General features: G+C 49.0%; 1 protein-coding gene across 7 annotated transcripts in view; it reads right to left on the bottom strand.

The window, feature by feature from the left end:
* Positions 1-3,848, bottom strand: part of PTPRZ1 (protein tyrosine phosphatase receptor type Z1) — a 387,789-nt gene extending 383,941 nt beyond the window's left edge. For 4 of the 7 annotated variants that reach the window (XM_075345051.1, XM_075345052.1, XM_075345053.1 and 1 more), the window contains exon 1: positions 3,496-3,839. In XM_075345051.1, the coding sequence (XP_075201166.1) occupies positions 3,496-3,553 (58 nt within the window). In that variant the 5' untranslated portion in view covers positions 3,554-3,839. Of the gene's footprint in view, positions 1-3,495 lie in introns of all 7 variants that reach the window. The other 3 variants (XM_075345055.1, XM_075345056.1, XM_075345050.1) reach the window with 2 other exon arrangements.
* Between the last annotated feature and the right edge of the window lie 18,564 nt (positions 3,849-22,412).

Raw genomic sequence — 22,412 nt, 5'->3', positions numbered from 1 at the left:
AAACGGTAAGCAATGCACTGGATGCTACAAAACCTCATCAACCCCCTATTACGGGGCTAAAATTATCCCCCGGAATAAATAGCAGAGCCGGGTCCTAATGAAGATTAGATCAGCTCCGAATAGGAAATGCTGAAAATGTGATTTGGCCGCAAAAAGCAATGTTTCTAAACATCTGTAACTAAGGATGTGAGGGATAATTATTATTTTTTACGGATTCATTATTCCCCCGAGCTTCCGTCTAGGAATTGTTCCACAGTCGACTTGAATTAATTGGAATATTAGTACATAAAGGCAGCCGGCTTCTGTGTGCGGTCACCATCTGGACGGCAGACAATGCTCACGCAATGGCTTTCATACATGAAGCCTTCATTACCTGGCTCAGATTAGGCTTTTCGGAATTCATGGTGGCACACAGGTGATCACCCGGGCATGGCTACCAGCTAGGGGGACATGCACCTGTGACCATCAGATGCCCCTGGGCTAGTGAGGGGGAGCATGGCTGTTTGTGCTCACAAAAGAAAATCAATTGTATAACCACGCTGTATCCAGGGGACATTGCTGCTCACATCTCTGCTATTAAAGTCAATGGAGTGAGGAATGAATTGTGTTATACTCCATACCCTGCATTCAATAAACAGCTCCTATTGTGGAAGCCCTGATCATGGTTAACCCTGCACTAGCTGGGCAGAGACGTGACCTGGACATATGATCAACCCACGTATACAGCAATTCCCAGATATATATACTATGTGATGTATGCAGATGTCTGCTCAGACCCGAGTCACTGGAGGATAGCCATCTGCAGCAATTCCCTATTCTATATACACATTTGTAATATATTCCTGATGTCTTCTCTGACCTAAATCACTTCCAGTCTCTGGTAATAGCTTTATGTTAGGGGCTTGCTGGAAAGGTAAAGCTTCATGCAAATGGAAAAGCTGGCATTGGGAAGATTTAGGACATGCCACTTATTCAATGTGGCTCACTGAGAATATCCATTGTGGTGACCCTTATATACATGATAATTGCCGGGCAGAATAGTAAAACACCTCCAAAATGTAACACATATTGATTCTTAGTACATATAGATCCTGAAGACATTGTGTACAGATCATAGGGTCTCCAAGAACCGTCCTATGTGTAATGGGAGAGACCTGATGCTCGGTCAGTGTGATCACCTGTGATCTGGTGCCCAGTCAGTGTCATCACCTGTGATCTGGTGACCAGTCAGTGTCATCACCTGTGATCTGGTGACCAGTCAGTGTCATCACCTGTGATCTGGTGCCCAGTCAGTGTCATCACCTGTGATCTGGTGCCCAGTCAGTGTCATCACCTGTGATCTGGTGACCAGTCAGTGTGATCACCTGTGATCTGGTGACCAGTCAGTGTGATCACCTGTGATCTGGTGACCAGTCAGTGTGATCACCTGTCATCTGGTGACCAGTCAGTGTGATCACCTGTCATCTGGTGACCAGTCAGTGTGATCACCTGTCATCTGGTGACCAGTCAGTGTGATCACCTGTCATCTGGTGACCAGTCAGTGTGATCACCTGTGACCTAGAGCCCAGTCAGTGTCATCACCTGTTACCTAGAGCCCAGTCAGTGTCATCACCTGTGATCTGGTGACCAGTCAGTGTGATCACCTGTGACCTAGAGCCCAGTCAGTGTCATCACCTGTGATCTGGTGACCAGTCAGTGTCATCACCTGTGATCTGGTGACCAGTCAGTGTCATCACCTGTGACCTAGAGCCCAGTCAGTGTCATCACCTGTGACCTAGAGCCCAGTCAGTGTCATCACCTGTGACCTAGAGCCCAGTCAGTGTCATCACCTGTGATCTGGTGACCAGTCAGTGTGATCACCTGTGATCTGGTGACCAGTCAGTGTCATCACCTGTGATCTGGTGACCAGTCAGTGTCATCACCTGTGATCTGGTGACCAGTCAGTGTCATCACCTGTGATCTGGTGACCAGTCAGTGTCATCACCTGTGATCTGGTGACTAGTCAGTGTCATCACCTGTGACCTAGAGCCCAGTCAGTGTCATCACCTGTGATCTGTTGACCAGTCAGTGTCATCACCTGTGACCTGGAACCCTTGTGCCTGGTCCGTGTGATCACCTATGATCTAGTGTCCGGTCAATGTGATAATTTGTGATCTGGTGTCCGGTCAATGTGATAATTTGTGATCTGGTGTCCGGTCAGTGTGATCACCTGTGATCTGGTGTTCGGTCAGTGTGATTACCTGTGATCTGGAGCCTTGGGGCCTGAACAGTGTGATAACCTGTGATTTCGAGCCTGGGTGCCCAGTCAGTATGATCACCTGAGATCTGGAGCCCTGGGCCCAATCAGTGTGATCACCTGTGATCTTGAGCCCTGGGGCCCAGTCAGTGTTTTCACCTGTGATCTAGAGCCTTGGTGCACAGTTAGTGTGATCACCTGTGATCAGAGCCCTGGGGCCCGGTTAGTGTGATCAATCACCTGTGATCTGGAGCCCTGGTGCCCTCCAGTGTAATCAACTGTGATCTGGTGCCTGGTCAGTGTAATCACCTGTAATCTGGTGCCCTGTCAGTGTGATCAGGAGCCCTGGTGCCAAGTGTGATCACCTGTGATCTGGTGCCCTGGTGCCCAGTCAGTGTGATCACCTATGATCTGGAGCCCTGGTGCCCGGTCAGTGTGATCACCTGTGATCTGGTGCCCTTGTGCCTGGTCAGTTTAATCATCTGTGATCTGGTGCCTGGTCAGTGTGATCACCTGTGATCTGGTGTCCTGGTGTCCGGTCAGTGTAATCACCTGTGATCTGGTGCCCGGTCAATGTGATCACCTGTGATCTGGTGCCCGGTCAGTGTGGTCACCTGTGATCTGGTGTCCTGGTGACCGGACAGTGTCATCACCTGTGATCTGGAGGCCTGGTGCCCGGTCAGTGTAATCACCTGTGATCTGGTGCCCGGTCAGTGTAATCACCTGTGATCTGGTGCCCGGTCAGTGTAATCACCTGTGATCTGGTGCCCGGTCAGTGTAATCACCTGTGATCTGGTGCCCGGTCAGTGTAATCACCTGTGATCTGGTGCCCGGTCAGTGTAATCACCTGTGATCTGGTGCCTGGTCAGTGTGATCACCTGTGATCTGGTGCCTGGTCAGTGTGATCACCTGTGATCTGGTGCCTGGTCAGTGTAATCACCTGTGATCTGCTGCCTGGTCAGTGTGATCACCTGTGATCTGGTGCCCTGACAGTGTAATCTCCTGTGATCTGGTGCCTGGTCAGTGTAGTCACCTGTGATCTGGTGTCCGGTCAGTGAAATCACCTGTGATCTGGTGCCCTGGTGCCCGGTCAGTGTAATCCCCTGTGATCTGGTGCCTGGTCAGTGTCATCACCTGTGACCTCCCTCCAGAGCTGCTGACAGCCGGGACTGACCTGTCATGCAGGACATAGTGATCGTATGTGACATGGGCAGCACAGTGCACGCAGCTAACCCCGTCTTCTTCAGGCATTCACTTACCCACTTGCCAGGCAGAGAGGAGCTGCAGACAAGCCAGCAGGCAGCGTACACGTAACATCTCCAGGTCTTTGTGGGGAGAGCGCTGAGAGAACGTAGATCCGAGCAGTATGGTGCCGTGTGCTGTCCGCCTCTAGCAGCGCCTCATGGTCGGATCCTCCGCAGCTCCCCACTCACATCCACTGACAAGATCAGAAAGAACCAATGCAAATGCCTCGCAGGGCAAAAGCGCAGCCAGGGAACAGGGGGTTAATCCAGGCACAAGCCACGCCCCCTGCACCTGATTGGTTCACCTCTAGAGCTCCCTTGTAGCAGGTTTTGGGAACTGACAAGGGGACACAGACTACGTGGGAAGCCTCCGACTGCGGAGGTAAGAGGCGTAAAGGGTTAAAATCATTCCTGGCTTACACGAAAGCGCACGGAGATTGGTAGTTGAGGTGTCACATGGTGTAACAGGGAAGCGTGAGATGGTCTCCTTCCAGACCCCCTTGGGCAGTGGTAAGAACCTGGCAGTGCCCAGCAGCATAGCTGACCCACTTGGAAAGACGCAGAAGAGACGCAGCTGCCCCCTCATCTTCATCAGTGCGGGCCGATACACAGGGATCCCTGGCAGCATGGGAATCTGCAGGCACGACCCCTACCTGGAGCCCAGCACTGCAAAGGGTTAAAACAGCCCCCTTCTGTGTTATGCCAGGACTACTACGACAGTGTGCTCCTATAGTAGTGTGTCCTGCCCCACTATGCTGATTATTAGGCAGCCCTCCATACCTGGCCCCATCCCCTCCTCTGCCCTACCCCACTGTGCTGATTATTAGGCAGCTCTCCATACCTGGCCCCATCCCCTCCTCTCCCCCTGCCCCACTGTGCTGATTATTAGGCAGCCCTCCATACCTGGCCCCATCCCCTCCTCTGCCCTACCCCACTGTGCTGATTATTAGGCAGCCCTCCATACCTGGCCCCATCCTCTCCTCTGCCCCTGCCCCACTGTGCTGATTATTAGGCAGCCCTCCATACCTGGCCCCATCCCCTCCTCTGCCCTGCCCCACTGTGCTGATTATTAGGCAGCCCTCCATACCTGGCCCCATCCCCTCCTCTGCCCTACCCCACTGTGCTGATTATTAGGTAGCCCTCCATACCTGGCCCCATCCCCTCCTCTGCCCTACCCCACTGTGCTGATTATTAGGCAGCCCTCCATACCTGGCCCCATCCCCTCCTCTGCCCTGCCCCACTGTGCTGATTATTAGGCAGCCCTCCATACCTGGCCCCATCCCCTCCTCTGCCCTGCCCCACTGTGCTGATTATTAGGCAGCCCTCCATACCTGGCCCCATCCCCTCCTCTGCCCTACCCCACTGTGCTGATTATTAGGCAGCCCTCCATACCTGGCCCCATCCCCTCCTCTGCCCTGCCCCACTGTGCTGATTATTAGGCAGCCCTCCATACCTGGCCCCATCCCCTCCTCTCCCCCTACCCCACTGTGCTGATTATTAGGCAGCCCTCCATACCTGGCCCCATCCCCTCCTCTGCCCTACCCCACTGTGCTGATTATTAGGCAGCCCTCCATACCTGGCCCCATCCCCTCCTCTGTCCTACCCCACTGTGCTGATTATTAGGTAGCCCTCTATACCTGGCCCCATCCCCTCCTCTCCCTACCCCACTGTGCTGATTATTAGGCAGCCCTCCATACCTGGCCCCATCCCCTCCTCTCCCCCTGCCCCACTGTGCTGATTATTAGGCAGCCCTCCATACCTGGCCCCATCCCCTCCTCTCCCCCTGCCCCACTATGCTGATTATTAGGCGTCCCTCCATACCTGGCCCCATCCCCTCCTCTCCCCCTGCCCCACTGTGCTGATTATTAGGCAGCCCTCCATACCTGGCCCCATCCCCTCCTCTCCCCCTACCCCACTGTGCTGATTATTAGGCGTCCCTCCATACCTGGCCCCATCCCCTCCTCTCCACCTGCCCCACTGTGCTGATTATTAGGCAGCCCTCCATACCTGGCCCCATCCCCTCCTCTCCCCCTGCCCCACTGTGCTGATTATTAGGCAGCCCTCCATACCTGGCCCCATCCCCACCTCTCCCCCTGCCCCACTGTGCTGATTATTAGGCAGCCCTCCATACCTGGCCCCATCCCCTCCTCTCCCCCTACCCCACTGTGCTGATTATTAGGCAGCCCTCCATACCTGGCCCCATCCCCTCCTCTGCCTACCCCACTGTGCTGATTATTAGGTAGCCCTCCATACCTGGCCCCATCCGCTCCTCTCCCCCTGCCCCACTGTGCTGATTATTAGGCAGCCCTCCATACCTGGCCCCATCCCCTCCTCTCCCCCTGCCCCACTATGCTGATTATTAGGCGTCCCTCCATACCTGGCCCCATCCCCTCCTCTCCCCCTGCCCCACTGTGCTGATTATTAGGCAGCCCTCCATACCTGGCCCCATCCCCTCCTCTCCCCCTACCCCACTGTGCTGATTATTAGGCGTCCCTCCATACCTGGCCCCATCCCCTCCTCTCCACCTGCCCCACTGTGCTGATTATTAGGCAGCCCTCCATACCTGGCCCCATCCCCTCCTCTCCCCCTGCCCCACTGTGCTGATTATTAGGCAGCCCTCCATACCTGGCCCCATCCCCACCTCTCCCCCTGCCCCACTGTGCTGATTATTAGGCAGCCCTCCATACCTGGCCCCATCCCCTCCTCTCCCCCTGCCCCACTGTGCTGATTATTAGGCAGCCCTCCATACCTGGCCCCATCCCCTCCTCTCCCTACCCCACTGTGCTGATTATTAGGCGTCCCTCCATACCTGGCCCCATCCCCTCCTCTGCCCTACCCCACTGTGCTGATTATTAGGCAGCCCTCCATACCTGGCCCCATCCCCTCCTCTGCCCTACCCCACTGTGCTGATTATTAGGCAGCCCTCCATACCTGGCCCCATCCCCTCCTCTCCCCCTGCCCCACTGTGCTGATTATTAGGCAGCCCTCCATACCTGGCCCCATCCCCTCCTTTCCCCCTGCTCCACTGTGTTATGTGTTAGACAGCCCTCCATACCTGGCCCCACCCCCTCCTCTGCCCCTGCTTCACTGTGCTGAATGTTAGGCAGTTCTACATACCTTGCCCCATCCCCTCCTCTGCCCCTGCCCCAAGGTGCTGAGTGTTAGGCAGCCCTACATACCTGCCCAATCCCCTCCTCTCTCCTGCCCCAATGTGCTGATTATTAGGCAGCCCTCCATACCTGGCCCCAGTCTCTCCTCTCTCCTGCCCCACTGTGCTGATGATTAGGCAGCTCTCCATGCCTGGCTCCATCCCCTCCTCTCCCCTGCCCCACTGTGCTCATTAGGCAGCCCTCCATACCTGGTCCCATCACCTCCTTTCTCCTGCCCCACTGTGCTCATTAGGCAGCCTTCCATACCTGGTCCCATCCCCTCCTCTCCACCTGCCCCACTGTGCTTATTATTAGGCAGCCCTCCATACCTTGTCCCATCCCCTCCTCTCCACCTGCCCCACTCTGCTGATTATTAGGCAGCCATCCATACCTGGCCTCATCCCCTCCTCTCTCCTGCCGAATGTGCATATTAGGCAGCCCTCCATACCTTGTCCCATCCCCTCCTCACCACCTACCCCACTGTGCTGATTATTAGGCAACCCTCCATATCTGGCTCCATCCCCTCCTCTCCCCCTGCCCCACTGTGCTTTTTAGGCAGCCCTCCATACCTGGTCCCATCACCTCCTCTCTGCTGCCCCACTGTGCTGATTAGGAAGCCCTCGATACCTGGCCCCATCCCCTCCTCTCCCCCTGCCACACTGTGCTATTTGTTAGGCAGCTCTCCATACCTGGCCCCATCCCCTGCCCAACTGTACTGATTATTAGGCAGCCCTCCATACCTGGCACCATCCCCTTCTCTTCCCTGCCCCACTGTGTTAATTGTTTGGCAGCCATCCATACCTGGCCCCATCTCCTCTTCCCTGCCCGTCTGTGCGAATTATTAGGCAGCACTCCATACCTGGCCCCTTCCCTTCCTAACCCCCTGCCCCACAGTGCTGATTATTAGGCAGCCCTCAATACCTTGCCCCCCATCCCCGCCTCTGCCCTGCCCCACTGTTGTAATTGTTAGGCAGCCCTCCATACCTGGTCCCATCCCCTCCTCTCCCCTGCCCCACTGTGCTGATTATTAGGCAGCCCTCCATACCTGACCCCATCCCCTCTTCTCCCCTGCCCCACTGTGCTGATTATTAGGCAGCCCTTAATACCTAGCCTCATCTCCTCCTTTTCCCTACCCCACTGTGCTTATTATTAGGCACCCCTCCATACCTGGCCCCATCCCCTCCTCTCCCCTGCCCCTCAAGATCAGAGCACATGGTGAAAACAATAGGGAAGAGAGTCTTCAGACAGTTATTTTTACAGAAATCACTCCACTTCGTGGACTGCCAGTCAACCACCAGATTGTGCCTAACAAACCAGGGAATTTCTTGTTCTATAGAGGCAGGAAGGCATTCAACACATGATACAGCATAAGTTCATTATGAAGGACCGCTATGCAAAAGGTCAAGTTAAGCACAACTGGCATCAAAACCACTGTTCGAGAGGCACAGAGTTGTTAGCAAGGTTAACATTTACCCAGAATACTACAAGAGAGACCTTGCATCTGGGCGAACCAAGCACCCACCATATTGGCCCCTGCCCCACTATCCAAAAGAACAGAAATAATCTCAGTTTTCTTACCTATAACAGCTTCTGCAGATATGACAAACTGAGTTGCACATGTGGAGGAGCTATACATTCCCAGGCTGTAATTCACAGCCTGGGGTCAGAAGTTTTTCTGACAAATTATTTTTCAGTTTTAGTACCAAAGGACAGACACCAACAAAATTACCCTTTTGACCGCAAAAGAAACAAACCCTTATCTTGCAGTGAACCTCAGGTGACCCAGACCAAAGAGAGACTCTCCCTAACTGCATGGGTTCAACCGGAACCCTGGGCGAGCTCTCACCCCCAGGGAGATCTATAGAAAAAGGAGTCAACACTGGTCTATCCTTTAGGTGTCTATCAATTCAGATGGCTAAAGCCATAATGGTGTAATGCTCGCAGGTGCGAGCGGGAGTGGACCCCCTGGGCCGCAACACACAATACATCTGAGAGGTGTGACTTAGGTGCACATTGGGTTTTCACCAGAGTTTCTGATGGTGAAGATGGACTGGGCTGCCGGTAGCAAGCAGGTGCCACTCAGGGAGACTCAGTGTTGCGACCACTGGCCCCAGGGGTTTAGGTGCTGACAGTCTCTGATAAGGTAGGTGCAGCCTGGGCGGATGATACGACAGGCACAGCTCATATGGATAAATGCAGCAGCGGGTACGGCTGGTGTAGATAGGTGCAGCAGCAGGAATAGCAGATACAGCTGGTACGGATAGGTGCAGCAGCGGATACAGCAGATACAGCTAGTACGGATAGGTGTAGGAACAGATATGTCAATATCCACGTACCACAGGTGGCGTCACAAGACAACAACCCTCACCATCTCCCCTTCCTTCACATCTTTTTGTGGACACCTCGGGGCCACGAAGCCAGGCCAGGCCGTTGTGACATCCCCAAGACTTCCATCGCCGGCCTGGTGATGAGTAAACCCCCGGCCCCGTGGGCTGTTTCACTTGGCGTCACAAACAGAATTTCGTGCCCACAACCAACGGGTACTGTTTGCCTCAAAGACTGTGCAAAATACGTGTATTGAAAACTAAAGCCGCCATTTACTGTCCAGCGGAGGAAAAGAAGGGGCATGCCATCATGGGCGGAGCCCAGAAAGAGCACAAAAGAGAGCCCCACTGCCGGAAACGAGCGGAAAACCCCGTGCCTCTAAGCCAGGGCGAGAAACCACTGGTCGAGACATGTCCACTGAAAGAGACCAAGCCGTCCCCGTTGCTGACGCTGCAGCACCATCATCAGCTCCGGTAGTACCGTTTGCTATGCCGTACCTTCCGGGATCATCATGGTTGCAACAGTACGCTGAGGAAGCGTATACTCTGACTGACTTTAAAGATGGACTGGACAGTTTGTTTTGTGTGTACCCCCTGGCTGAGAGCCAGAAAACCAGCATCTTCATACAGATCTGCCATTGCTGTGAAAGAGCAGGACACTATGCTCAAGAATGTCTCATGAGTGTACCAAACCAGGGGGCCAGGACCGGTTCTCTGGTACCACCACCAGCAGTCAAGAAAGAGTTACAGTAAATGTTTTCTTATGCAAAAAGGGATGTTAGATTGCATTTGATAGTACTGCAGAACCTGAGAATGTTTTGTTGTTTGTAACATTTGATGTTGAATTGCCTCCCATAAAGGGAAGAATGTTTTACTTTTATGTGCAGAACCAAAAATGTGCGGTATACCCTGTATATTTTGTTGCAGCCCCGGAGTGCTGCGATTCACTATGGGGGTATGTGGCGCCCCTGAGGCTTCAGTCGCCACAGGGTATTACATCTCACTTAAGGTGCAGTACTCATCTCCGGTAAGGAGGGGGTGAACCGCTGGTGTTTACCACATTCACACACAGAACATACAGTTAGGTGCTTTCCCACTGGGATTGGCCTAGGGTAGACAGGGGCTGACCATCACGAGGCATGGGACTTTCCGGTCACTAGGACAACCACCTAGGGGCCAGCACCATTGGGGGAAAGGAAGGAGCATCTTCTCACATAGTCAACCCCGGGCACAGCTTGGGGTAGGGAGAGAAGTCAGGACCTCGGTCCAAAGCTACCTTTTACACTTCTGGGAGCTCAGCAGGGCCTAAGGCTTGGAGCAGGAGGCTCAGCCCGGGCTCTCCACAACGCAGGGGAATCCCAGGGTCCGCGGAGCGTGCAGGAAGCACCCGCGGCCCATTCCTTATACCAGACACTGGAGTGGAGGGACCCCCTACCAGGAAGGACACACAGTAGGAATACCGGTGGTGACCTCTGAACTATCTGGGATCAGCTGGAGCCCATCATAATGGAAACCGGCACTCTAAGGGTGACGACAGTTGCAGTAAGTAAAGAGAACTTTAAACCTCAGCTCCTATGTTGTCCCTGTCATTGCTGGCGCCGTCATCCCTCGTTTTGGCGCCATTGGCTACCACCACCCCCACCATCTTCCCTGGGGCCTAGCTCTACTTGTGGAGAGCTGAAACACCAGAGCTACGTTACCATCCGTCCTGGAAGAGGGCAACATCCCGCAGTGGCGGCTTTCCTCATAGCCGCGCACCACAGGTGGCGTCACAAAACAACTATCCCCAACATCTTCCCCGCCATCAAATCCCCCTTCCTTCATCCATCCTTCCTTCTTTTAGTGGACACCTCGGGGCCACAAAGCCGGGCCAGGCTGCTGTGACAACCCCAAGACCTCCATCACCGGCCCGGTGGCGAGTAAAGAAACCCCGGACCCGTGAGGTGCTTCACATCCACCCCAAGAAGAATTGTCTGTTTATTTCCAGTCTATGCATAGCTGATCAGAAGGCATGCTTGAGAGAGACAAATGCACTCTCGGCTTCAGGAGTCCACATCCTGGAATTCGCCTCCTTGCGGGTTAAGATCGAGATAGAAAGAATCCGAGAAAAGAATTGTGAAATTAATTGGCAGTAATAATTGGCGAACACAGGAACCACTGAATCGCCTTCAGTCCATCAGGACGGAGCCACTTCAGAATCGCTAACACCTTCTCTTGGTTCAACTTAAGGCCTGTGTCAGAAATTATCTAACCCAGGAAAGAAAAGGAAGTCTGCTCATGGACACACTTCTCAAATTTAGCATATAACTGATTCTCTCTCAGCCTTTGTAAAACCTGATGAACATTCCTCCTGTATGTAAGCAGATCAGGAGAGAACACAAGAATATTGTCTAGGTACACCACCATGCAAGAATAGAGAAGATCCCGGAAGATATCGTTGAATTCCTGGAAGATTGCTGGAGCATTGCTGGGCCCAAATTGCATTACCCGATACTCATAGTAGGCATCACAGGTATTGAAGGCAGTTTTCACTTGACCGTATAAGCACAAGATTGTATGCACCCCGGAAATCGAGCTTGGAGAAAATCCTGGAACCTCAGAGACCATCGAATAATTCAGCAGATACTTATTGACTGTGATTTGGTTGAGCCCCTTGTAATCGATACAGGGGCACAGTGAACCATCCTTTTTCTTTATAAAAAAAGAAACAGTCTCTGGCCGGAGACGAGGACGTCTGGATAAATCCCCTTGCCAGGTTCTCCTTGATGTATTTCGACATGGCTAGGGTCTCTGCCTGTGACAGAGGGTACATGCGACAGTGGAAAGGTGAGAAACTAAGAAATAAGTCGATTGGGCAATTGTACGGCATATGTGGTGGCAGTTCCTCAGCCTCCTTCTTATCGAAGACATCTGTGTGTGCCCTGTAGGCAGACAGCAGGCCCCATCCCCTCCTCTCCACTGTCCCCTTCTGCTTAGGCAACCCTCTCTACCTGGATCCATCCCCTGCTGTTTCCACGCCCCACTGTGCTGATTATTATTCAACCCTCCATACCTGGGCCCATCCCCTCCTCTCTCTCTGCCCCACTGTGTTGAATTTTAGGCAACCGTCTATAACTGGCCCCATCCCCTCCTGTCCCCCTGTGCTGATTGTTAGTCATTCATCCATATCTGGCCCTATCCCCTCCTCCTCTCCACCTGCCCCAATGTCCTAATTGTTAGGCAGCCCTCCATTCCTGGCCCCATCCCCTCCTCTCCCTGTGCCCCACTGTGCTAATTGTTAGGCAGCCCTCCATACCTGGCCCCATCCCCTCCTCTCCCTGTGCCCCACTGTGCTAATTGATAGGCAACCCTCCATACCTGGCCCCATCCCCTCCTCTCTACCTGCCCCACTGTGCTGATTATTAGGCAGCCCTCCATACCTGGCCCCATCCCCTCCTCTCCCTGTGCCCCACTGTGCTAATTGTTAGGCAACCCTCCATACCTGGCCCCATCCCCTCCTCTCTACCTGCCCCACTGTGCTGATTGTTAGGCAACCCTCCATACCTGGCTGCATCCTCTCCTTTCCCCCTGCCCCACTGTGCTGATTTTTAGGCAGCCCCCCATACCTGGTCCCATCCCCTCTTCTTCCCTTGTCCAACTGTGCAAAAAAAAAAAAGGGGTTTTCCAGGAGTCTGATAAAAAAAGCATGAGCCACTATCATTTTCAGGTTGAGCCACTGCAGCATGCTGCAATTTTTTCCACACACATATACTATCATTGAAAAATATCAGTGATGTGCACTACCCTGTTGAGTAACAGTTCCAATTACCATCCTATAAAAAATGGGATAGCACATGTCCAATATACACTGTTCTCAGATGAATTTGCTATTTTAGGTCAGATAGGATTAGCAAAATTATTTATATTTATCAAATGCCAGAATAATGAAAGAGAGAGAATATTTTAAGACATTTTTATTAGTTCTACAAAGTCAAAAGTTTACATACATTTAGAGTACTATGCCTTTAAACACTATGGGACAATCCATATGATGATGTCATGTCTTTGGAAGCTTCTGATAGGTTGATTGGCATCATCTGCGTTAATTAAAGACACAACTGTGGATGTATTTTAATCCACACCTGAAACACACTGCTTCTTTGTGTAGCATCATGAGAAAGTCAAAATAAATCATCTAAGATCTCAGAAAGAAAATTGTGGACTTGCCTAAGTCTTGTTAATCCTTGAGTGCAATTTCCAGATACCTGAAGGTGCATCGTTCATCTGTACAAACAATTATACACTAGTACAAACAAGATAGGATTATCCAGCCACCAGACCGCTCAGGAAGGATACAGGTTTTCTGTACCTGAGATGAATGTGCTTTTTTCAGACATGTGCATATCAACCCAAGACAAAAGCCAAAGACCTTGTGAAGATGCTGGCGGAAGCTGGTAAGATTGTGCGATTATCCACAGTGAAACGAGTACTATATCAACATGGGCTGAAAGGCCACTCTGCCAGGAAGAAGTCATTACTCCAAAAAAAACATAAAGCCAAATTGTTTGCAAATGCACATAGGAACAAAGAACTTAATTTCTGGAGACATGTCCTGTGGTCTGATGAAACTAAAATAGAACTGTTTGGCCATAATAACCATCGTTACAATAGGAGGAAAAAGGGAGAAGTTTTGAAGCCTAAGAACACCATCCCAACTTGATACATAGGGATGGCAGCATCTGTTATGGCAGTCCGTCAGAGGCGACCCCCACCTCAGGTCAGAGTCAGGGTCACCGCAGTCTCTACCTTGCTCAAGGCTCACTCTGCGGCTGCCGCTCCATCTTAGCGCCATTCACAGCTTTTGGCCCATTCCTCCGCTGTATTAATGCTAACTGTACAGCCACCAGAGTCTAAGTGCGGAAAACGGGCCAATGCGTAGGCACATGACATGGCATCTCCTGATTGGCCATTGGACATCAGCATCAATGATGACGTGGCATCTTCAGATTGGCCGTTGGACGTCAGCATCATCGGTGACGTGGCATCTCTGGATTGGCCATTAGACATCAGCTACACTGATTGGATCGTGAGTTGAGGAGTCGATGCTTAGGTTATATATGGACCTCCCCTTTGGCGTGAGGGTGTCAGGCAGGTCGCTTGAATATTGCGTCTCATTATCGGTGTCCGCGATGGTTAACCCCTTCACCCCCGGCCACTAAAACACCCTAATGACCGGGCCATTTTTTGCAATTCTGACCAGTGTCACTTTGACAGGTTATAACTCTGGAACGCTTCAACGGATCCTGGCGATTCTGAGATTGTTTTTTCGTGACATATTGTACTTCCTGACATTGGTAAATTTAGGCCGATATTTTTTGCGTTTATTTGTGAAAATTTAGGAAATTTTTCAAACATTTTGAAAATTTCGCAATTTTCAAACTTTGAAAATTTATGCCTATAAATTTGAGAAATATGTCACACAAGATAGTTACTAAATAACATTTCCCACATGTCTACTTTACATCAGCGTAATTTTCGAAACAAATTTTTTTTTCGTTAGAAAGTTAGAAGGGGTCAAAGTTAATCAGCAATTTCTCATTTTTCCAACAAAATTTACAAAATAATTTTTTTTAGGGACCACATCACATTTGAGGTGACTTTGAGAGGCCGAGGTGACAGAAAATACCCAAAAGTGACCCCATTCTAAAATCTGCACCCCTCACTCTGCTCAAAACCACATCCAAGAAGTTTATTAACCCTTTAGGTGCTTCACAGCAACCAAAGCAATGTGGAAGGAAAAAATGAAAATTTTACTTTTTAACACAAAAATGTTACTTTAGCCATAAAATTTTAATTTTCACAAGGGAGAAAAGAGAAAGTGCACTCTACAATTTATTGTGCATTTTCTCCTGAGTCCGCTGAGACCCCATATGTGGTAAAAATCAATTGTTTGGGCGCACGGCAGAGTTCGAAAGGGAAGGAGCGCCATTTGAATTTTTGAACACAAAATTAGCTGCACTCATTAGCAGACGCCATGTCGGGTTTGAAGACCCCCTGAGGTGCCTAAACAATTGAGCTACCCCACAAGTGACCCCATTTTGGAAACTAGAGCCCTCAAATAATTTTTCTAGATGTTTGGTGAGCACTTTGAACCTCTGGGGGCTTCACAGAAGTTTATAACGTTGAGCCGTGAAAAGAAAAAAAAAATTTTTACCACAAAACTGTTGCTTCAACGAGGTAGCTTTTTTTTTCACAAGGGTATCAGGAAAAAATGCACCATAAAATGTATTGTGCATTTTCTCCTGAGTACGCAGATACCTCATATGTGGTGGAAATCAAATGTTTGGGCACACAGCAGGGCTCGGAAGGCAAGGAGCGCCATTTGAATTTTTGACTGCAAAATTAGCTGCACTCATTACATAGTTACATAGTTACATACTTACTAAGGTTGAAAAAAGACCTAGGTCCATCTAGTTCAACCTTCCTCCACCAGTTCTACACCTGGTCACCAAGTCATTTATAACCAACAATGTTGTGTGTACTGAGGAAATCATCCAGCCCTTTTTTGAAAGCTGTTATAGTATCTGCCATTACTACCTCTTGTGGTAGGGCATTCCACAGTCGGACTGCTCTAACTGTAAAGAACCCTTTCCTATTTAGCTGTCGGAATCACTTTTCTTCCACTCGCAGTGAATGCCCCCTGGTCCTTAGTATTGTCTTCGGAAGAAATAAGTCATGTGCCAGTCCTTTATATTGACCACACATGTATTTATACATATAAATGAGATCTCCTCTGAGACGTCTTTTTTCTAAGCTAAACATATCTAACTTTTTCAACCTGTCATCATATGGGGGGCCTTCCATTCCTTGTAGTAGTTGCCTGCCTTTGAACTGACTCTAACTTCTGAATGTCCTTTTTAAAATGTGGAGCCCAAAACTGAATCCCATATTCCAGATGTGGCCTTACAAGTGATTTATAGAGGGGTAACAATACGTTGGGATCACGGGATCTAATCTCTCTTTTTATACACCCTAGAATCTTGTTTGCTTTTGCAGCTGCTGCTTGACACTGAGTGCTGCTGCTCAGCTTATTTGTAATGAGAATACCCAAGTCCTTCTCCTGTTCTGTAGTCCCGAGTTTACTTCCATTTAATGTATACGCAGTTATAGAATTACTCCGTCCTAGGTGCATTACTTTACATTTATCAACATTAAATCTCATTTGCCAAGTATCTGCCCATTCTGACATCTTATCCAGATCTTTTTGTAATATTATACTATCAAGTTCAGTTTTTAATATCCTACATAGTTTGGTGTCATCAGCAAAGACTGACACTTTACTATCAATCCCATCCACAAGGTCATTAATAAAGAGATTAAAAAGAATTGGTCCTAGCACAGATCCCTGCGGCACCCCACTGCTGACTATGGCCCATTTAGAGAATGTTCCATTTATGACTACTCTTTGTTTCCTATCTTTTAGCCAATTCCTTACCCAGTTGCATATAGTTTCCCCTAGTCCTTGCTTCTGGAGCTTTAGTATAAGGCTATTATGTGGTACAGTATCAAATGCCTTTGCAAAGTCCAAATAAATCACATCAGCTGCATTACCAATATCCAGGTTTGCACTTACCCCCTCATAGAACCCCAACAGGTTGGTTAGACACGACTTATCTTTCATGAATCCATGCTGTCTGTCAGTTATTATATTATTTTCTGCAACATTTTTGCATGTCATCCCTTAAAATGCCCTCAAAAACTTTGCATACTACTGATGTCAGGCTTACTGGACGGTAGTTGCCTGGATCTACCCTCTTACCTTTCTTAAATATCGGTACCACATCAGCAATCCTCCAATCCTGAGGCATGAACCCTGTTACAAGCGAGTCTAAAAAGATGAGATACAGCGGTCTGTCAATTACGGAGCTCAATTCCCTCAATATTCGTGGATGAATGCCATCTGGCCCTGGGGATTTGTCAATGTTTAATTTTCTCAGACGTAGGCGTACTTCTTCTTGTGTTAAATTAATTATATCGGGTGGTGAACTTTGATTTTTCACTTGTTGAATAATGCCTGGTACAGTCAGTTCCTTGGTGAACACAGATGAGAAATGCCTATTTAATATCTCAGTCTTTTGTTTGTCCTCTAAAACTAACTTGTTATTATATTTTAAGGGGCCAATTCTATCCTTTGTTTTCCTTTTGGCATTAATGTATTTATACAAGATTTTGGGATTTATTTTAATGTCATTGGCGATTTTTGTTTCAGTAGCTAGTTTTGCTTGTTTGATTTCTTTTTTGCATTGCCTATTGATATCTTTATACTCCTTCAATGCTATTTCTGTATTCTCAGCCTTCAAGATTTTAAACGCCCTTTGTTTTTGTTTTATTATACTTTGTACAGTCTTATTTATCCATAGTGGTTTCTTTTTATTCCGGGACGTTTTATTACCAGAGGGTATAAGTTTATTACAGGATTCTAGCAGTATATCCTTAAACTTTCCCCATTTATGTTCAGTATCCCCAGTTACCATGACTTTGTCCCAATCTACACATTTAAGCTCTTCCCTTAATTTGTTGAAATCAGCTTTCCTAAAATTCCAGGTTTTAGAATTTCCCCTTTGAAATGTTCTATTGAATATTACGTTGAAGCTTACCATATTATGATCGCTGGTGCCCAAGTGCTCCCGGACCTGTAGATCTGAAATTGTATGCGGTCTATTTGACAGGACCAAATCTAGCAAATTATCTCCCCTCGTCGGTTCATCTACCATCTGAGAGAGGAAATGGTCTTGAATGGTAGATAAGAATTTACAGCTTTTAGCACAACCAGAAGATTCTATGTCCCACTGCATGTCTGGATAGTTGAAATCCCCCATAATAAGAACCCGATTATTATTATTAGCTGCTTTTTCAATTTGTTTCAGCATTTCACCCTCTTTTTGTTCAGGTATGTTAGGAGGCTTATAGCAAACTCCAATTAGCATTTTTCCATTATTCCCCTCCCCATGTACATTTACCCATACTGACTCTACATTGTTGCAGTTCCCCCCAATGTCATCATTCAACACAGGTTTTAGGTTAGATTTGATAAATATACACACCCCACCACCTTTCTTGTCTTTCCTGTCCCTCCTAAATGTACTATAACACTGTATGTTTGTCACCCAGTCATGGCTTTCATCCAGCCAGGTTTCCGTAATGCCCACCACATCATAATCCATGGTTGACATAAGAGTCTCCAATTCATTCATTTTGTTTGCAAGACTTCTTGCATTTGCCAGTAGACATTTAATCCTATTAACACCTTTATTACTCCTAGCCTCCCTACGTTCCTTGCATGTCCCATCCCCCCTAATCCTTCATTGACCCCTACCATCTCACTGTCTCTATCTGCTCTATCTATCCCCTTTTTTGTTCCACTACCCTCCCTCCCCCCAGATCCTAGTTTAAAAGCTCCTCCATCCGTCTGACCATTTTCTCCCCCAGCACAGCTGCACCTTCCCCATTGAGGTGCAGCCCGTCCCTACCGTAGAGCCTGTAGCCGACTGAGAAGTCAGCCCAGTTCTCCATGAACCCAAACCCTTCCTTCCTGCACCAATTTCTAAGCCACGTATTTATCTCCCTAAGCTCCCGCTGTCTTTCTAGTGACGCTCGTGGCACCGGTAGTATTTCTGAAAACACCACCTTGGAGGTCCTGGACTTCAGCTTCTCTCCTAGTTCCCTGTAATCATTTTTAAGGACCTTCCACCTGCCTCTAACTTTGTCATTAGTACCAATGTGCACCATGACCGCTGGGTTTTCCCCAGCCCCACCCAGTGGACGCCATGTTGGGTTTGAAGACCTGAGGTGCCTAAACAATGGAGCTACCCCACAAGTGACCCCATTTTGGAAACTAGAGCCCTCAAATAATTTTTCTAGATGTTTGGTGAGCACTTTGAACCCCTGGGGGCTTCACAGAAGTTTATAAAGTTGAGCCGTGAAAAGAAAAAACATTTTTTTTACCACAAAACTGTTGCTTCAACTAGGTAGCTTTTTTTTTCACAAGGGTATTAGGAAAAAATGCACCATAAATGTATTGTGCATTTTCTCCTGAGTACGCAGATACCCCATATGTGGTGGAAATCAAATGTTTGGGCACACAGCAGGGCTCGGAAGGCAAGGAGCGCCATTTGAATTTTTGACTGCAAAATTAGCTGCACTCATTAGCGGACGCCATGTCGGGTTTGAAGACCCTCTGAGGTGCCTAAACAATGGAGCTACCCCACAAGTGACCCCATTTTGGAAACTAGAGCCCTCAAATAATTTTTATAGATGTTTGGTGAGCACTTTGAACCCCTGGGGGCTTCACAGAAGTTTATAACGTTGAGCCATGAAAGAAAAAACATTTTTTTTACCACAAAACTGTTGCTTCAACTAGGTAGCTTTTTTTCACAAGGGTATTAGGAAAAAATGCACCATAAAATGTATTGTGCATTTTCTCCAGAGTACGCAGATACCCCATATGTGGTGGAAATCAAATGTTTGGGCACACGGCAGGGCTCGGAAAGCAAGGAGCGCCATTTGAATTTTTGACTGCAAAATTAGCTGCACTCATTAGCGGACGCCATGTCGGGTTTGAAGACCCCCTGAGGTGCCTAAACAATGGAGCTACTCCACAAGTGACCCCATTTTGGAAACTAGAGCCCTCAAATAATTTTTCTAGATGTTTGGTGAGCACTTTGAACCCCTGGGGGTTTCACAGAAGTTTATAACATTGAGCCGTGAAAAGAAAAAAAAAACTTTTTACCACAAAACTGTTGCTTCAACTAGGTAGCTTTTTTTTCACAAGGGTATCAGTAAAAAATGCACCATAAAATGTATTGTGCATTTTCTCCTGAGTACGCAGATACCTCATATGTGGTGGAAAGTAATTGTTTGTGCGCATGGCGGGGCTCAGAAGAGAAAGAGCACCATTTGACAGCAAAATTGGTTGGAATCATTAGCTGATGTAATGTTGCATTTGGAGACCCCCTGAGGTGCCTAAACAATGGAGCTCCCCCACAAGTGACCCCATTTTGGAAACTAGACGCCTCAAGGAATTTATCTAGATGTTTAGCGAGCCCCAAGGGGCTCCACACAAGTTGATAATGTTGAGCCATGAATACAATTTTTTTTTTTCACCACAAAACTGTTACTTGAACCACGTAGCTTTTTTTTTCACAAGGGTATCAGGAAAAAATGTACCATAAAACGTATTGTGCAATTTCTCCTGAGTACGACAATACCTCATATGTGGTGGAAAGTAATTGTTTGGGCGCATGGCAGGGCTCAGAAGAGAAAGCGCACCATTTGACAGCAAAATTGGTTGGAATCATTAGCGGACGCCATGTCATGTTTGGAGACCCCCTATGGTGCCTAAACAGTGGAGCTCCCTCACAAGTGACCCCATCCCCTCAAGGAAATTATCTAGATGTTTGGTGAGCCCCTTGCACCCCCAGGGGCTCCACAGAAGTTGATAACATTGAACCGTGAAATTTTTTATTTTTTTTTACCACAAAATTTTTGCATCAACCAGGTAGCTTTTTTTTTTTTACAAGGGTATCAGGAAAAACTGCACCATAAAACGTATTGTGCAATTTTTCCTGAGCACGCAGATACCTCATATGTGGTGGAAATAAATTGTTTGGGCGCATGGTGGGGCTCAGAAGAGAACGAACGCCATTTGACTTTTCAAACGCACAGACGCGGTGCACTGATCGACCGCTGCAGGACGCACATTCGGATGGGATACAAAAAGCGTCGGTGATATGGAAAAAAAGAAAAAGTCACGCCAAAAATTGAGCAGGGATGCTGATCCGTTATGTGCATCCCTGATCAGTGCTCGGCGGGACGAACGGACAGATGCGATACAAAAAGCGTCGCGGATACGGAAAAAAGTCACTCCAAAAATTGAGCAGGGATGCAGATCCGTTATCTGCATCCCTGATCAGCGATTGGCGGAACGCACGGACAGATGCGATACAAAACGCGTTGGGGACACGAAAAAAAAAAAGTCACGCCAAAAATTGACCACGGATGCAGATCCGTTATCTCCATCCGTGATCAGTGCTCGGCGGGACGCACAGACAGATGAGGTGTAAAAATGGACAGGATACAGGGGAAAAAAAAAAAAAAAAGTTATACTCACAGTACCCAGAGGAGTAGCAGGAGGAACAGAAGGCAAGCGAGATAGACAGCTGTACAGGAGCCACAGGCAGGACGTTGGACAGATCAGCAGAAGACCCAGGAAGGACCCAGAGATGGAGGCAGATGTGATCAGGCCAGTGAAGAAATCGGACGACCCGGTGAAGGCAGGTAAGAGGACGTCAAGGGGAGAGGAGAGGGGGAGAGCAGAGGAGGGCGCGGGAGAGCAGAGGGGGGCGCAGGAGAGCAGAGGGGGGGCGGGAGAGCAGAGGGGGATACCGGAGAAGCAAAGAAGGAAGGAAAGAAGCAGAATAGAGATGACAGAGGAGGCAGGCAGATCGCAGGGGGAGCAGATCGGGATGTCGGGGGGCAGATCGGGGCGTGGGGGGGCAGACCGCGGGGGGCACGGGCAGGGGCCATAACGGGAGCGCGCACGGGCTGCAAGGGGAGTGGAATACTCACCTGGAGCAGGCGCAGAAGCGGTGACATTAGCGGCGGCAGTGGTGGCGTGGTACCACAAGTACCAGCCACTCCACGCTGCAGACATGTTGGGGGAGGCTCCCCAGACCAGCACAGGCCTGGGGAGGGCGGCCACCTGCAGATCAGACCGCCCCACTGAACACTGATTGGAGCGATCGTGCAATGATGCCCAATCAGTGCTGCAGGGGCTGGGGGCGGCATGTTTGAGATCCACCTATGATCTGCTGTAGCTGCTACGGCATCTCATAGCAGGATCTCATAGTATTGCACTAATTCGGGCATTATTTTTGCCGAAATCAGTGCGAATGATGTGGTTGGCGGTTCAGATTTGAACAGCCAATCACATCGATCGTCGATGGGGGTTGGCGATGCCACCCCCCTGGGGTCAAGCAAAGGTCCCCTGCTGTAAGAAACAGCAGGGGACATCATTTGAAAGCCGTTGCTATGGCCACGGCAATCAAATGAACTTTAGGCAGTAAAATTACGTCCCTGGTGGTTAAGTCACGTTAAAATAGGACGTAATTTTACTGCCCGCGGTCGTGAAGGGGTTAAGCATTCCGTTCACCGCATATAGGCAGGTCACTTAAATATTGCAGCTCAGTATCGGTGTCTGCACTGGTTAAGCATGCCATTTACCGCATATAGGCAGGTCGCTTGAATATTGCATCTCAGTATTGATGTCTGTGCTGGTTAAGCGTGGTAGCACTGCATATACAGTGCCTTGCGAAAATATTCGGCCAACCCTGAATTTTTCAACCTTTTCCCACATTTCAGGCTTTAAACATAAAGATAAAAATGTTAATGTTATGTTGAAGAATCAACAACAAGTGGTGAA

Source organism: Anomaloglossus baeobatrachus, chromosome 4 (assembly GCF_048569485.1).
Source record: "Anomaloglossus baeobatrachus isolate aAnoBae1 chromosome 4, aAnoBae1.hap1, whole genome shotgun sequence".
Classification (NCBI taxonomy): Eukaryota; Metazoa; Chordata; class Amphibia; order Anura; family Aromobatidae; genus Anomaloglossus; species Anomaloglossus baeobatrachus.
Note: the sequence above shows the minus strand (reverse complement) of the source record. Positions and strands in the feature narration are given on the sequence as shown.